This window comes from Physeter macrocephalus, chromosome 11 (assembly GCF_002837175.3).
Source record: "Physeter macrocephalus isolate SW-GA chromosome 11, ASM283717v5, whole genome shotgun sequence".
Lineage (NCBI taxonomy): Eukaryota > Metazoa > Chordata > Mammalia > Artiodactyla > Physeteridae > Physeter > Physeter macrocephalus.
In genome coordinates, this window is record NC_041224.1 from 180,983,590 (window position 1) to 180,999,632 (window position 16,043).

At 45.2% G+C, this 16,043-nt stretch overlaps 1 protein-coding gene across 1 annotated transcript in view; it reads left to right on the forward strand.

The window, feature by feature from the left end:
- The window catches only part of TDRD9 (tudor domain containing 9), a 130,448-nt gene that overhangs the window by 42,683 nt on the left and 71,722 nt on the right, over positions 1 to 16,043 (forward strand). The window contains exons 3-7 of the mRNA XM_007128400.2: positions 3,145 to 3,242; positions 4,734 to 4,955; positions 5,650 to 5,772; positions 10,179 to 10,259; positions 13,817 to 13,981. Coding sequence (XP_007128462.2) covers positions 3,145 to 3,242; positions 4,734 to 4,955; positions 5,650 to 5,772; positions 10,179 to 10,259; positions 13,817 to 13,981 — 689 coding nt within the window. The remainder of the gene's footprint in view (positions 1 to 3,144; positions 3,243 to 4,733; positions 4,956 to 5,649; positions 5,773 to 10,178; positions 10,260 to 13,816; positions 13,982 to 16,043) is intronic.

Here is a 16,043-nt window from a genome sequence, read left to right on the forward strand (position 1 = left end):
AGTGGTTGAGAGTCCGCCTGCCGATGCAGGGGACACGGGTTCGTGCCCCGGTCCGGGAAGATCCCACATGCCGCGGAGCGGCTGGGCCCGTGAGCCACGGCCGCTGAGCCTGCGCGTCCGGAGCCTGTGCTCCGCAACGGGAGAGGCCACAGCAGTGAGAGGCCCGCGTACCGCAAAAAAAAAAAATAAATAAAAACAAAAAAACCACAGCTGCTGCCTTTCTGTCTTTCTGAAGAGTCTGTGTCACCTCTCTCCTCCAGGCAGGCCTTGTCCCTCTCACCCCGCGTCCCACCCCCGTCACTGCATCTCCCAGCGGTGTCGCAGCTCAGGAGCTCCTCCCTCGGTCTCTCCTCGTTCGCTGGGCCGCGTGGAGTCTCATCCCTTCCCTTTGTGTTAAAAAGGCCTATTATTGACTGATAAGCCTACCAGCACCAAGAATGGGAAGGTCTCTGTTTTTTCCCTATTTATGCATATATCATCTCAGTTCTTGGATTTGTAGACTGGCCTGGGTACCCAGCCATCATTTAGAATTCTACATAATTTAATAAAATCTTGGAACCATTTGTAAGTTAGGAACTGTTTACACTGAGTTTTGCTACACGTTTTGAAGGTAGTGTGGTTAAATTAAAGGCTTTTTAGCTGAGAGTGCTTCTGGAAGGGGTGAGATTGAGCGCAAGTATACCAGTGGGAACACAGGACAGCATCAGTGATTGCTGTGTTTCTTAAAAGCTAAGCGGAGCAACGGAAGGAGAGTGAGATGTGGGAGTGGACAGAAATGCACGCTTTGGAGTTTGGCAGTCAGTAGTGAGGTGACTAGAAAGTTAGAAAGCTGTTGAGGGCAGGACTTAGAGAACTTTCCCCTGAAGTCAGTGCCACGATGCCCTAGAAGGAACTCTGTTTCCACAAAGAAGCTGCTTTTGCTTTGAGAGAGAACAGAACTGGCTCCTCTGTTCTTAAAATTCAGAACAAGTACTGCACATCTTGATTCAACTGTAGGAAAATAGCCATATTTTAATTATATAGGTAGGCCGATTTTGAAACTGAGAGTATGTGAGGGGGAAATGTAGGAGAGCAAAAGCAAAGCATGGACGCTTGTGTCGAGTGGGAAGGGTGATGGCAGAACAGAGGGAGAGGCTGGGGCAGAGAAGCGGAGGGCTGGGAGGGACAGGGAGGGGGCATCGAGAGGAGACCTGGGGAGGGAGCAGCTCAGTGCTGAGTTTGGGGGGGACAGGGAAGCTTTCAAGGTTTATTTACTTTGGAAGTAAAACTTACTTCCCAATAGAAGTCTGTATCCTGTGAAGTTTGATGATTTGTCAAGAATCTGTGGCATTCCCACCAGCAGTGCAAGAGGGTTCCCTTTTCTCCACACCCTCGCCAGCATTTATTGTTTCTAGATTTTTTGATGCTGGCCATTCTGACCGGTGTGAGATGATATCTCATTGTAGTTTTGATTTGCATTTCTCTAATGATTAATGATGTTGATACAGCCACTGTGGAGAACAGTATGGAGGTTCCTTAAAAAAACTACAAGTAGAACTACCATACGACCCAGCAATCCCACTACTGGGCCTATACCCTGAGAAAACCATAATTCAAAAAGAGTCTACCAAAATGTTCATTGCAGCTCTATTTACAATAGCCAGGACATGGAAGCAACCTAAGTGTCCATCAACAGATGAATGGATAAAGAAGATGTGGCACATATATACAATGGAATATTACTCAGCCATAAAAAGAAATGAAACTGAGTTATTTGTAATGAGGTGGATAGACCTGGAGTCTGTCATACAGAGTGAAGTAAGTCAGAAGGAGAAAAACAAATACCGTATGCTAACACATATATATGGAATCTAAGAAAAAAAAATGTCATGAAGAGATTAGTGGTAGGACAGGAATAAAACACAGACCTACTAGAGCATGGACTTGAGGACATGGGGAGGGGGAAGGGTAAGCTGTGACGAAGTGAGAGAGTGGCAGGGACATATATGCACTACCAAATGTAAATTAGATAGCTAGTGGGAAGCTGCCGCATAGCACAGGGAGATCACCTCTGTGCTTTGTGACCACGAGAGGGGTGGGATAGGAAGGGTGGGAGGGAGGGAGACGCAAGAGGGAAGAGATATGGGAACATGTGTATATGTATAACTGATTCACTTTGTTGTAAAGCAGAAACTAACACACCATTATAAAACAGTTATACTGCAATAAAGATGTTTAAAAAAAAAAAAAAGAATTTGTGGCATCCCTGGAGTGTAGTGCGTGTATTTACAGGAAGACGTTCAATAGCAGGGCTGGGCAGAGCTCCCCAGGGTGTGTCTTTCTTTTTTTTTTAAATAATAAATTTATTTTATTTTATTTATTTATTTTTGGCTGTGTTGGGTCTTCCTTGCTCCTTACGGGCCTTCTCTAGTTGCGGCGAGTGGGGGCTTCTCTTCATTGCAGTGCACAGGCTCCTCATTGCGGTGGCTTCTCTTGTGGAGCACGGGCTCTAGGCGCACGGGCTTCAGTAGATGTGGCACGTGGGCTCAGTAGTCGTGGCACGCGGGCTCTAGAGCGCAGGCTCAGTAGTTGTGGCGCACGGGCTTAGTTGCTCTGCGGCATGTAGGATCTTCCTGGACCAGGAATCGAACCCGCGTCCCCTGCATTGGCAGGCGGACTGTCAACCACCATGCCACCAGGGAAGCCCCCCAGGGTGTGTCTTTGTCAGAGTAAAGTTGACCCTTCCAGGGTGCTTGTTCCTAAGGTATCCTTATGGTGTTTGGTTGTCTACTACTGATTTAGTAGCAAGGAATGAACACTTAACAAATTGGTGTGAAATTTCAAATAAAAGTTTGTTCTTTAAGCTAATCATTTTTGTGCCATTTTCAAGTGATGAGTACTGTGCTCTGCAGATCTTTTATCTTAGAAGGTAGTGCTGAGCCTACAACCTTGATTGCTGTGATGGAGGGTAAGCTGGTGCTTGTATAAAGTATTAGCAGTGGGTGCTAAGGGAATTTTCTAATTACCCTGCTCACAGTGTTAGCCTGTGGAATATGTATTTGTGTGTGTGTACAGCTTGCTGTATATATAGATAAAACAGTAGGTTGTTTACCTTGTCTTTTTTCATATAAGAAATAGCATTGTATTTGTTTTGTCTGAATCCAGGTCCAAGGCCACCTTTAGCCAAATCAAGCAGTGTGACGTGCATCCCAGAGACAACTTATAAATACCCTGATTTGCCTATAAATCGTTGTAAGGAAGAGGTAAAATTATTTTTGTCACCTGTAATTTTGTTGTTCGACTAAATGCTGGCGACCCAGCACTTGGTTTCTTGTCTGAAAGTGATGAGGTGCTGGGCAGGCACCCTGGGGAGGTGGTTTTGTGTAATCAGCGTGTTGATGGCCTTCCTTTCGGCTGTGCTTCATTTGTTCAGCCTTCCCCTGAGCTCATCTCCTCATATTTAATTATTCACCTAGTCTTCCTTGCTCTGAAATAGTGTGAGTAAACTCCTGCTGGGCCCCAGGAGAGCTGCTGCCTGCAATACCCGCTGCCCAGACTTTTTAGAAAGCAAATAATGCCCTCAGCCGCAGTCTTCTCTCGCATTCCACTGGGTTTCCTTTACACTCTGCCTGGTTTGTTTGCCTGGTGATTGATCAGTCATTGATACATAATTTTAAGAACAATGTTGGGCAATATAGCAGCAGGATGATTACACTTTTTTTTTTTTTTTTTTGCGGTACGCGGGCCTCTTACTGCTGTGGCCTCTCCCGTTGCGGAGCACAGGCTCTGGACGCGCAGGCTCAGCGGCCATGGCTCACGGGCCCCGCCGCTCCGCGGCACGTGGGATCTTCCCGGACCAGGGCACGAACCCGCGTCCCCTGCATCAGCAGGCGGACTCTCAACCACTGCGCCACCAGGGAAGCCCTACACTTTTAATTAGTTACATGTTATTAAACATGGGTAAAAGTAAGCGTACTGAAACCTTAGTTAACTATATTAGCAGAAGAAGTGGTTATAGATAGGACTAAACTGTAAATGTTCTAAATTTAATTTTTATTTTGCTTTAGATCGAATCATGCAGCTTTTGTGGAGTAGATATACTTTATTAATTTTTAAGAGGCCAATATTCAAATTAATTTGTATTCCCTGACCATGGCAATTGCTAGAGTGATACGAGCTTACGCATATTCCGGTTGGAGGCGGGGAGTGGTGGGAGAAGTTGGATTGGCGTTCTAGAGCTGCTCCATGCAGCCTGTACGTGGAACCCTAGAAGTTAATTGTTTTAAAATGTGTCTGAAGAGTTTCAAATGAGAATTTAAAGCCACTTGAGTGTAATAACAGCTGTGTTTTCATGTTTCTCAGTAGAATTACATGGAGGTTCATTACAAAATTTTAAAATAATAGAAATTTAGACTTAGCAAGAGCTATAGAAATTCATTTTGGTGTTTTCATATTTATAGACGAAGAAATTGAGACATAGGGATCAGTGAACTTGGCCTGAATTTCTGTGGCAGTTAGTTATTGTTCACAGTGTTCAAATTGCCTTCAAATTCAGCAACCATTAGTAACCTTCTTTCTCTCGTTTGTGATGTTTAGGTGGTTAGGTAATAATTTAACTTTTAAGCATGACAAGAAAATAAATTCTGAAAGTCTTCCTGAGATAAAGCTTTTGGTTCATAGGTAATACTTTATTACATCATTGTTAAGTTTGTGGCAATTTTGAAGGTTTTTTTTTGTTTTTTTTTTAATTCTAGGTCATTTCTTTGATAGAAAGTAATTCTGTGGTAATTATACACGGTGCCACCGGTAGTGGTAAAAGTACTCAGCTCCCGCAGTATATCTTGGATCATTACATCCAACGCTCTACCTACTGCAACATTGTGGTCACCCAGCCGCGGAAGATCGGGGCCAGCAGCATCGCCAGGTGGATCAGTAAAGAGCGCGCCTGGACTTTGGGTGGTTTGGTGGGCTATCAGGTGAGACTGAGAGAGGGAGCCATCTCTCTCTCTTAATTTTTTTTTTAAATTTATTTTTTGGCCATGCCACATGACACGTGGGATCTTAGTTCCTTGACCAGGGAGTGAACCCATGCCCCCTGTGTTGCAAGTGCAGAGTCTTAACCACTGGACCGCCAGGGAAGTCCCTCTTTGTTAATTTTTTATTTTATATAAGTTGATGATAAGGTGTGATTATTTTCTGCTGGAAAAGAAAATGAAATCAGTTGCTTATAGAGCAGAATTATGGCATAATTTTAAAAACAGTGAATCTCTGAAGTTCTTGAAAATATTGATAGCTTTAGTTTCTTTCTCAGTTGAATAGAAAAGAAGTGAGAATGCTCAGACTTGAGAATGGCTTTTATATAATTTTATCTTCTAATTATATCTTTATGTTGAAGATGTCTTCATACACAATCATTTTAACATAAAAATGATATGGGAAGTACGACTAGATAGGCCAATCTCTCCACCCATCACCAAAGAAGAAGGAGAAGAAGAAAAATAAACTTGAGAATTTCAGTTTTAATTTAGACCGTATATTTTTTGTGATATACAATAATTTTTTCCCCTTTCTTACCTTCATTATGAAATGAACATAGCGTTTTTTGGTAGTTAAATGTGAACCATTTAAACTGAAAATTTTCTCCTTTCTTTTTTCGTTCCCCAATTTTAGGTAGGGTTGGAGAAAATAGCGACAGAAAACACCAAGTTAATTTATATGACCACCGGAGTGCTGCTTCAGAAAATAGTTAGTGCCAAGAGTTTGATGGAATTCACTCATGTCTTCATCGATGAAGTAAGTGCTCTGCTCTTATGTTCATGTTCCTGTTTGATAAGAGAGCACAGTGCAAGTCACTTGTAAAGTGTCAAAAAGTAATTTGGGTCTGTATCTGCTTATTCGACTTAGAATGTTGATTTTCTGTTTTTACCCTTTGCTCTTACTTCCAAAACGAGGGTGGAGAGGCGGAGGACTGCGAGTCCTGGTTTAGAGCAGGGCTTGGCCGACTGCAGCCCTCAGGCCAGAGTTGGCCCCTCTCTGTAAGCAAAGTTTTACTGGCACACCGTTGTGCTCTTCGTTCGTGATGGCTGGTGGTCTACAGAAGAGATGCATAGTTGGGACAGGACCGTACGTTTGTGAAGCTGCAAGTATTTGCCCTCTGGCCTTTTACAGGGAGAGGCTGCTGACCCTGGTTTAGAGTGTTAGCCACATCAGACAATTAAAAGAACTTCAGTTGTCTGTAGGTATTTTTAGTGCCTTACAGATACTTTCCATCTAGTAAAACAAGGACAGTAATACCTTTTAAGAAAATGAATAAAGTAAACAGATGATATTGATCTATTCACTTTTCTAATAAATCTCTAATGAAGTATTGTGAACCCTGTCTTTGTGCCAGTCTTAGCTTTCTCGACTTTTCTCAGTAAGGATGGAATATTTAATTGATTTTGATTTGATTCTGTTCTGTTCTGTTTAGGCCGCGCCACGCGGCTTGTGGGATCTTAGTTCCCTGACCAGGGATTGAACCTGCGCCCTCTGCAGCGAAAGCGCCGAGTCCTAACCACTGGACCACCAGGGAATTCCCGATTTTGTTTATAGAGTTTTTTGAGGTGGGGAGATGCTGTGTTCAAACAGTTTTCCCAGGAGCTTTGGAGATGCCTCTGCCCCAGACTCTTGAGTTTTAAACCTCATCGGTAATTATGCCTTGAGAAGCTTACTTATTTCTTGTGGCGTTAGAAGCATCAGCAAATAAATAGGATTTGTGGGAGACTGTGAGGTGGGGCTGGAGTACCTGACAGAGGCTGGAATGCAACCCCCTGAGCAGCCCTTTAGGGAAAGGTCTCTCCATTCTCTTGATATGTTGTGTGATCAGTATAATACCGAAACATACTGTCAATGGAAATAATCAGTAAGCGATCTATAATAGGAATGGAAAAGAGTTATTTGAGCCAAACTGAGGACTATAGCCTGGGACACACAGCTTAAAGAAGCACTTGAATTGTGTTCTGCTGGACTACAAAATGGGGGGCTTATAAAGGCAAAAACTGAAAAATACAAGTTGTTCGTTGAGAATTAGGATTGGAGCTGGAGAGAAGTAAGGGTGCTAGTTAAGCAAGGATTGGTTGGGGTCTGGAATGGTTGCGTAGTTATAAGCGGAGACCTTGAGACCATAAGGTTGCAGTTGGCAGCTGCTGGCAGATACTGTTTTTTTTTTTTGCAGTACGCGGGCCTCTCACTGTTGTGGCCTCTCCCGTTGCGGAGCACAGGCTCCGGACGCGCAGGCTCAGCGGCCATGGCTCACGGGCCCAGCCGCTCCGCGGCATGTGGGATCTTCCCGGACCGGGGCACGAACCCGTGTCCCCTGCATCGGCAGGCGGACCCTCAACCACTGCGCCACCAGGGAAGCCCCAGATACTGTTTTGAGAACAGCTGGAGGTGTCCTTGAGTCTGATACAGTTCAGAAAATTCAGGTTCCAAGTGTTGGAGGAACGTGTCTGAAACCACATCCACAAGGGCCACCTGGCTCCATTTTGGATGCCTGGACCACAGTTACACCATTGTGATTTTTAAATGGCTTTGAATATGTCATCACCATTCATTTCACCATTAGCAAGTCATCTGATTAGAAGTCATCCAGGGCCTGGCGTGATGCTAGGTGGCTGGAACCCGCTCTCACTTGATCACCCTGAGGAGACGTTTGCCCCATGTTCCTAATTCCTCCGCGTGAGTTAACAGCAGGCTTGTCCTTCAACAGGCAGATGAAGTGGCTCCATTTTGGATGCCTGAACCATAGTTACTCCATTTTTATGTTTAAATGCATTCTCTTCTTTAATGGTTAAAGCAGATGCACAATGCCTGTGTGACAGGCCACAAAACAAGGCTGTTCTAATTAACATAAGTCCAAGCATGTCATGTATAAGCCAGAATGACTTCCCTATACCTCAATATGTGAAAATTTCTTCCATCGATACTGCAGGTAAAGCTGAGTGGGTGCATTTACTAGCTTGTGTACATTTACTTGGTTTTAAATTACTGTTGGTTGTTTGGGAGAGTAAAAGGTGGAAAATATGCTGTTATTCTTTGCAATACAGTGTGATGTGCAGCATGGTTCATAATTTTTCTGGATGACTTTGGGCAGTTTTGAGTGTCTTTAGGTAGTGATGAAATTCAAACTTAGGCAGTGTGCCCAAAGGTGGTATTATAAAGTCCACAGTAGTTACCGTTTGTTGTTGAGCCTTTTACTGAGGCCCCCAGATAGCAAGGTGCTGTGGGGTAGTTCACTTCAGAGCTCTACTTCTCATGCCGCCATTTATTTCTGTGGATCCAGCAACTTTCTGAGCGTGTTAGGAGGTATCTTTGCACACACACGCCTGAGCAACGTGGACATGCCCGTGCACACTGCGTTACTGGGTGCATATACTTTCCTGAAGCTGTGTGATGGCAGCTGAACACAAGTCAGCTACGCTGTGCAAGAGCTTGTCCTACAGGGGAGTGTCTCGTCACTCGGTTACATGCACGAGCAGCTTCCCACTCTACCACTGTGTCCCCAGCTCCTCGTGGGTGTTCTAATAACTATTTGCTTAAAAAATTAATGGGTTGGATAGACCTGAAGTTTCAGTTTTACAAAGAATATTGTTCCTATTGTGCAGGATGATTTGAATTTCAAAAGAAATCTAAGAAGTTGAAGACGGCCAGGCAGTTGAAAATGGGTTGATCATGTCCTTAACTTCTTAGCGCTTGAAAAAGAATAAACTAGCTTCAGGTGACTCATTCGTTTAGTAACCATTTTTTGAGTACCTGCCTCATTAGGTGCTGAGGTTATAAAGATGCAGAAGTTGTAGTTTCTGCTCTCAGCCACTCTGCTGGGGAGACACATATCTACTGAGATATGTTTAATTATGGGCAATGGAGAAGGGCTTGGGGCAGGGAGAGGACTGTGGGCATCCTGGGATATAGGGGTGAGTGGGGTCCTCAGGGCAGGAGGGGGAGGCAGCCCGACCTCCAGCAACTGGGAGAAGCCGGGTTGTGTGAAGTCAGAGCTCTGGAGGCTGTAGTGGTGGTGTGGAGGCCAGGGGAGTCTCAGCGCTGAGGAGAGGTCACTTTGGGGCTCTTGCCTGAGCACAGCCTTTACTTTTCTCTCTTGAGTATGCGAGGCAGGATGTTTGTGTTGAGGAAGCGCCCTGGGGTTTGGTGATGGAACGAAATGAGAGTTAGGTTAGTAAGGTGTCTGTTAGGGTTTCCAGCCGTTAGGCAGGGACGTTAAATACTTTTCAGCTGCTGGTATTTTTTACTTTTCTCTGTGCTGCTTCTGTCCATACCTGCTTCAGTGGAAGTGCGGCCGGGAAGGAGCCGGCTAGAGAATAAACAATGGAGCCTTTCGCCTGGAGGAGAAGGGAGCGCACTCTTTCAGACTCAGTAGCTAATCTCTCCACTTGGGCAGAGAAATGTCCCAGAGTAGAATCTGCTGTCCCCTTATGCCTTGGGGAGCCCGACTGAGTGTAGAGAAACGGCCACACGTGACTTAGCCCAGGGTGTTGGCTGGTTCGGGGCAGGCCCTCGGGGTGGCTCGGCCTGGAGGGCACCGTCTGAGCAGCAGGCCCTCGGGGGGGGTCCCCGCAGCCCCATTTCCCCGGGTGCTACTTAGGGGCTTCCTGTCGCCCTCAGCTCCTCACCCAGCCCTGCGCTACCTGTTCCTGACTGAGCCGACTCTTCCCGAGCCCACCCTGTGAGCTCCAGCCTGCCAGGCAGGGGGCACTGCCGCCCGGGCATAGCCACCACCCTGCACTCCCTTGCCGAAGTAGTAGTGTAAACATGCCCACGCAGAGGGGTGGAGCTGTGGGCCAGGAGCGGCAGAGGGCGAGGCCGCGCTGCTGCCTCTCGGCCGTGGGAGGCGGGATGCGTTGTGTTGTCCCAGTGGGCAGGGCCGAGAGCGCTAAGCATGCCCCTTCCAGAGGCCAGTAGGGCCCTGCAGAGAAGCACGGGGCCCGGGGGGCAGTGACGCACACGCCCCTCGTGTGCTCTCTGGTTGGGGGGCCGCCGTTCTTTGCGTCCTCTTAACCAGGAGTGATGGTTTCCTGAGGAACGGCGTTTAGCGCAGAGACTTAGTCCCCGGGCCCCTAGGCGCACCGTTGAACCCCTTTCCCTCCGGTCACTCAGCGGTGACGTGTGCCTTCCCACGTTGGGGCCGCCCCCTTTCTATTTTGCAGGTACACGAGCGAACTCAAGAAATGGATTTCCTGTTGTTGGTCGTCCGCAAACTTCTAAGAACAAATTCACGTTTTGTGAAGGTAAAGTTGATTTCATGAGTAACTGAAACATTTAGGGTTAAGATTTATTATTTAGTTTCGTTTCTCTTTATTTTAATAGAAACTGGTTGTTCATTGTCTTGTGTAGTCCTCCAGATCTTGCTAGGAAGCTGGCTAAAGGGCGTTCTCGTATGATCAGACTGTGGAGTACCTTTTGGTTATTATGTTGCATTAAATTGTAAAATATTCTCCAGGCTGCAGAAAATGATCTGATAATAGTTGACTCTAATGAAATGCTGGGTATTAGAGTACTACTGCTTTTGGTTGCATAGGTACCATAATCTGAAGATATGTGACTATATCTGTAATCTCTATTTTAAAAGTAGCACTGAGTCACATTGAAGTTTGAGAATAGTTATACGCACTGTTATTATAGGAGGCTTGAGCTAGGAGCTAACTAAAAGTCTGTGGCAATGGTAAACATTGCTTACATTCTATTTGAACAAAAAGGACAAGGAAGTGAACTAGGCCAAAATAGCAAAAGGTTTATAATTAGTATGCAGTTTAGACATAGGTCAGCCCAGCCATGCTAAGTAGGAGTCTTTCAGAAGCAGCAGTGATTGGGTACATGTCATTCATTATATAAAGGAACTGTGGAAGGATTTACTGTTCTTGGAAAACAGATGCCCTCTAAATCATAAATATTTTGTCTTCAAGTGCTTCATCTCTCTGTCCGTTCACGGAGACATTCCCGCCCTGCCCCAAGGTGGGGACGTCAACCTTAGGACGCTCACAGTCTCACCTAGTGGGTGCTGACTAAATGGAACCCGAAATTTGCAATAAGTTGTCTTATTGCTTGAGATGACTATAAAATGAATGAGAGAATTTGGCTATTTTATTCCTTTTTTTGAATCTTAAAGATGACATTGAAGGTTGTTCAACAAGTCCGGACCTTTCTTTTTCTTTTTTTTTTTGTTTTTTGGCTGTGCCGTGGGGCACGTGGGATCTCAGTTCCCTGACCAGGGATTGAACCCATGCCCCCTTCATAGGAAACGTGGAGTCTTAACCACTGGACTGCCAGGGAAGTCCGCAGAATCTGGACCTTTCTTTTTTTTTTTTTTTTTTAAATAAACTTATTTATTTTTGGCTGCATTGGGTCTTCGTTGCTGCGCGCGGGCTTTCTCTAGTTGTGGTGAGCGGGGGCTAGTCTTCGTTGTGGTGCGCGGGCTGCTCATTGCAGTGGCTTCTCTTGTTGCGGAGCATGGGTTCTAGGCGCACGGGCTTCAGTAGTTGTGGCTCACGGGCTCAGTAGTTGTGGCCTCCAGGCTCTAGAGCGCAGGCTCAGTAGTTGTGGCGCACGGGTTTAGTTGCTTCACGCCATGTGGGATCTTCCCGGACCAGGGCTCGAACCCGTGTCCCCTGCGGTGGCAGGCGGATTCTTAACCACTGCGCCACGAGGGAAGCCCCCAAATTCCTTTTTTATTACTTTTTAGAAAGAGAGTGGCTGTCAGAGACTTAGATGCAGGAGCACGGGCAGATGGGCCTTCCAGTCCCCCCTTCCGCTCCCCACCCAAACCTTTAGAGGTCCCTGGCTTTGTGCCATCCCCCAGCCTGCTGACCCTGCTGTCACTGCTGGCTGACCAGACTCAGCCCAGGCCACCCTGGACAAGCAGGTGTCTTGGGCAGGCTGTTGAACGGTCTGTCTGGAGGAGAGGCTGAGAGCTGCTTGGGGGAGGGTGCACGACAGGGAAGTTGGTGGCAGTACGGAACCTTGTAGCTTTGAGCAGTCCAGATTTCACCTTCTGGTTACCTGCTGCCTCAGTAGAACAAAAACCCTGCAGTTCCCTAGCCTCACTGTTCTTTGGAAGATGGTTTAGAGAACATCTGCTGTGATGGGTGTGCCCCTTGGGGGCCACTCTTACACCCCAAGTGGTTTCTCAGAGCCTGCCTTCTAACCACAAGTATCTTGTCTCAGTGAGTTCTGGTCAGCAGGACTTTGACCTCTTGTACCTCACATTAGCTGGGAAGATACAGACATTTTGTTTACCCAGTAACCGTATTAATAATGCCTGTGTAAAGTTTTTACTTTTCTGCTAAGATTTACACTTAAGAAATGTAGTAGGTAGTCAGTGGTCAGCAGATAGCTGTGCTTACCGCCTGCTTAGCATTTTGGAGCCTGGTGGATGGCGCAGACCCTTTGTAACGCTGCCACCTTCTCCAGGGCACAGCTGATGGGCTATGGATGCTGCCTCTGGCGTACATGGCTGAGTTTCTTAAGGATGTCATTCCCATATTTGCTTTTTGGCAAAACTGAAACCTGTGGTGAGTCCCTGAGCCTCTGCTGTCCCACTTGGTCTGGACTGGTTCCCCTGGCTGCCGCACAGCGGCCGTCCTGGGGCTTCTCCAGTTTCTCGGCTTAGAGTCAAGGTTTTATGGACCCCTGGTCTTCTTCCTCTTCCGTGCTTTTTTTTTTTAAAGAGATTTTTTTTTCCTAATAAATTTATTTATTTTATTTATTTATTTTTGTCTGTGTTGGGTCTTTGTTGCTGCGCGTGGGCTTTTTCTAGTTGCGGTGAGCAGGGGCTACTCTTTGTTGTGGTGTGCTGGCTTCTCATTGCAGTGGCTTCTCTTGTTGCGGAGCACAGGCTCTAGGCGTGTGGACTTCAGTAGTTGTGGCTCGTGGGCTCCAGAGCACAGGCTCTGTTGTGGCACACGGGATTAATTGCTCCGCGGAATGTGGGATCTTCCCGGACCAGGGCTCGAACCCGTGTCCCCTGCATTGGCAAGCAGATTCTTAACCACTGCGCCACCAGGGAAGCCCTCTCTTTGGTGCTTTTTACTCCCTGATTTCTCTGGAGCATATCATCTAGTAGCTTATTCTGTCTTAAGTTAGCTTTCTTTCTTTTTCTTTTTCTTTCTTTTTTTTTTTTTTTAGCTGTAGCTTGTTTTTTTAAATAAATTATTTTATTTATTTTATTTTTGGCTGCGTTGGGTGTTCATTGCTGCATGCGGGCTTTCTCTAGTTGTGGCGAGTGGTGGCTACTCTTCATTGTGGTGCATGGGCTTCTCATTGCAGTGGCTTCTCTTGCTGTAGAGCACGGGCTCTAGGCGTGCAGGCTTCAGTAGTTGTGGCATGTGAGCTCAGTAGCTGTGGCTTGTGGGCTCTAGAGTGCAGTCTCAGTAGTTGTGGCGCACGGGCTTAGTTGCTCCACGGCATGTGGGATCTTCCCGGACCAGGGCTCGAACCCATGTCCCCTGCATTGGCAGGCGGATTCTTAACCACTGCACCACCAGGGAAGCCCTTAAGTTAGCTTTCTGATGCAAAGTGTCCTTTTAGGTTAATGGTTGTAATTTAGCTTTATTGGAGAAATGTAGTTTCTCACTTGATAAGGCAGTTGAAGAGATTTAAAAGTTGGCATCTCTGAGCATTCTTTAAACTGTAGTAATTTGAATTACACTGGAGATCAAATCGAAGTATTCAGTTAAAGTTTTGAAAATTATTAAAACAGAAGACAAGCCTGGAATTGTAAAAGTATTTCATTTCAGTTATTATTATCATCATCATTTTGTCTGTTTTAATGGTTTCTCTTACTCTGTAGGTAGTCCTGATGTCAGCCACCATCAGCTGTAAAGAGTTTGCAGATTACTTTGCTGTTCCTGTTCAGAACAAGATGAACCCTGCTTATATTTTTGAAGTGGAAGGAAAGCCCTATTCCGTTGAGGAGTATTATCTTAATGATTTGGAGCACATTCATCATAGCAGGGTATGTTGGAATGCATTGTTTCTTTCGCAGTGAATGTACTTCTGTATTTGATCAAACCTGCATTTATTAGCTACAATTGCAAGGCTCTTTTGGAGCTTAAAATTGGAGCAGAGAGATGGTGTGGAATGGGACTGGAGAAGAATAAGAGGAAGGAAACTCCGGGGTTTGCTGTCATAAACCGTGAGCACAAGCAGCGCTCACACTGTGTCCCGGGGAAAGTTATTCAGACTGGGTCATACCCTATTGATGTTGAAGAGTAAGAAGCCCGCTTTTGGTCAGCTACAGAATTGTGCACTCAGCTGAGGGTGGAAGGTATTTTATTTCTGTTAAATTTTCTAATGTAAGTTGTATTGCTCTAAACCAAAGGAGGGTTGCATTGTGGGAACAGTGTGTGATAGTATATTCTTATGAAAAAAGCTGCAGTTGATTTACAGTCGTTTTCACGTGGGCAATACATTTATAGGATTTGAAGATCGAAGAGTATATGCAGGTATAAAATATCTCCTTCCTACTCCTGTCCTTTGTCTGCCCAGTTCCCCCACTAAATTATTGTCATTAATTTCTCTGGATCTTTCCATATTTACAAGCAAATATGGATGTATTATTTCTCTTTTTTACAGAATGATAGCATTCTATGTGCATCTTGGTTTTTTTTTCACTTACCTTTTCACATTTTTTACATGTCATATAGTTTCTTCATTCCCTTTTTAGAGCTACATAACATTCTTTTATGTGAATATAAATATAAAGATTATTCTTCTTTTTATTTTTTTATTTTTATTTTTGCTCACGGGCCCAGCCGCTCCGCGGCATGTGGGATCTTCCCGGACCGGGGCACGAACCCGTGTCACCTGCATCGGTAGGCGAATTCTCAACCACTGCGCCACCAGGGAAGCCCTATTCTTCTTTTTAAATTGAAGTATGGTTGATTTACAATGTTGTGTTAGTTTCTGGTGTACAGCAAAATGATTCGGTTATATATATATATATATATTGTGTGTGTGTATATATTCTTTTTCATATTCTTTTCCATTATGGTTTATTACAGGGTATTGAATATAGTTCCCTGTGCTATACAGTAGGACCTTAACTGTTTATGTATTTTATATGTAGTAGTTGGTATCTGCTAATCCCAAACTCCTAATTTATCTCTCCCCCACCCCTTTTCCCCTTTGGTAACCAGAAGTTTGTTTTCTATGTCTCTGAGTCTTTTTGCAAATAAGTTCGTTTGTATCATATTTTAGATTCCACATGTAAGAGATATCATACGGTATTTGTCTTTCTCTGTCTGACTTACTTTACTTAGTATGATAATCTCTATCTAGGTCCATCCATGTTGCTGCAAATGGCATTATTTCATTCTTTTCTAAGGCTGAATATTATTCCGTTGTATATATGTACTGTATCTTCATCCATTCATCTGTTGATGGACATTTAGGTTGCTTCCATGCCTTGGCTACTGTGAATAGTGCTGCTATGAACGTTGGGGTGCATGTAGTAAAGATTATTCTTTATTTAACTAATCTCCAGTGTTTCTTATCTTTTCTTATTAAAAACAGTGCTAAAGAGAACATCTTTGTGCATGTGAAGGTATATCTTGTAGGCCAGGGTTTCTTAGCCTCAGCACAGTTGATATTTTGGGCCAGGTAATTCTGTATGGTGGGAGCTGTCCTGTGCATTGTAGGATGCTTGATATTTAATAGCTCTGCTGGCCTTGACCCACCAGATGCAAGTAGGGCTCCTTCCCATCCCCACCCCCCTGTGACAACCAAAAATGTTTCTGGACATCCCTGGGATGGGAGTAAAACACCTCTTTCGAGGACCCTTGTGTAGGTTGTGCCTTCCTGGAAGGGGGTCAGAGGATGTGTGCATTTGGATTTTTTTTTTTTTTTTTTTTTTTTTTTTTTTTGTGATATGCGGACCTCCCTCTGTTGTGGCCTCTCCCGTTGTGGAGCACAGGCTCCGGACGCGCAGGTTCAGCGGCCATGGCCCACGGGCCCAGCCGCTCCGCGGCATGTGGGATCCTCCCAGACCGGGGCACGAACCCGGTTCCCCTGCATCG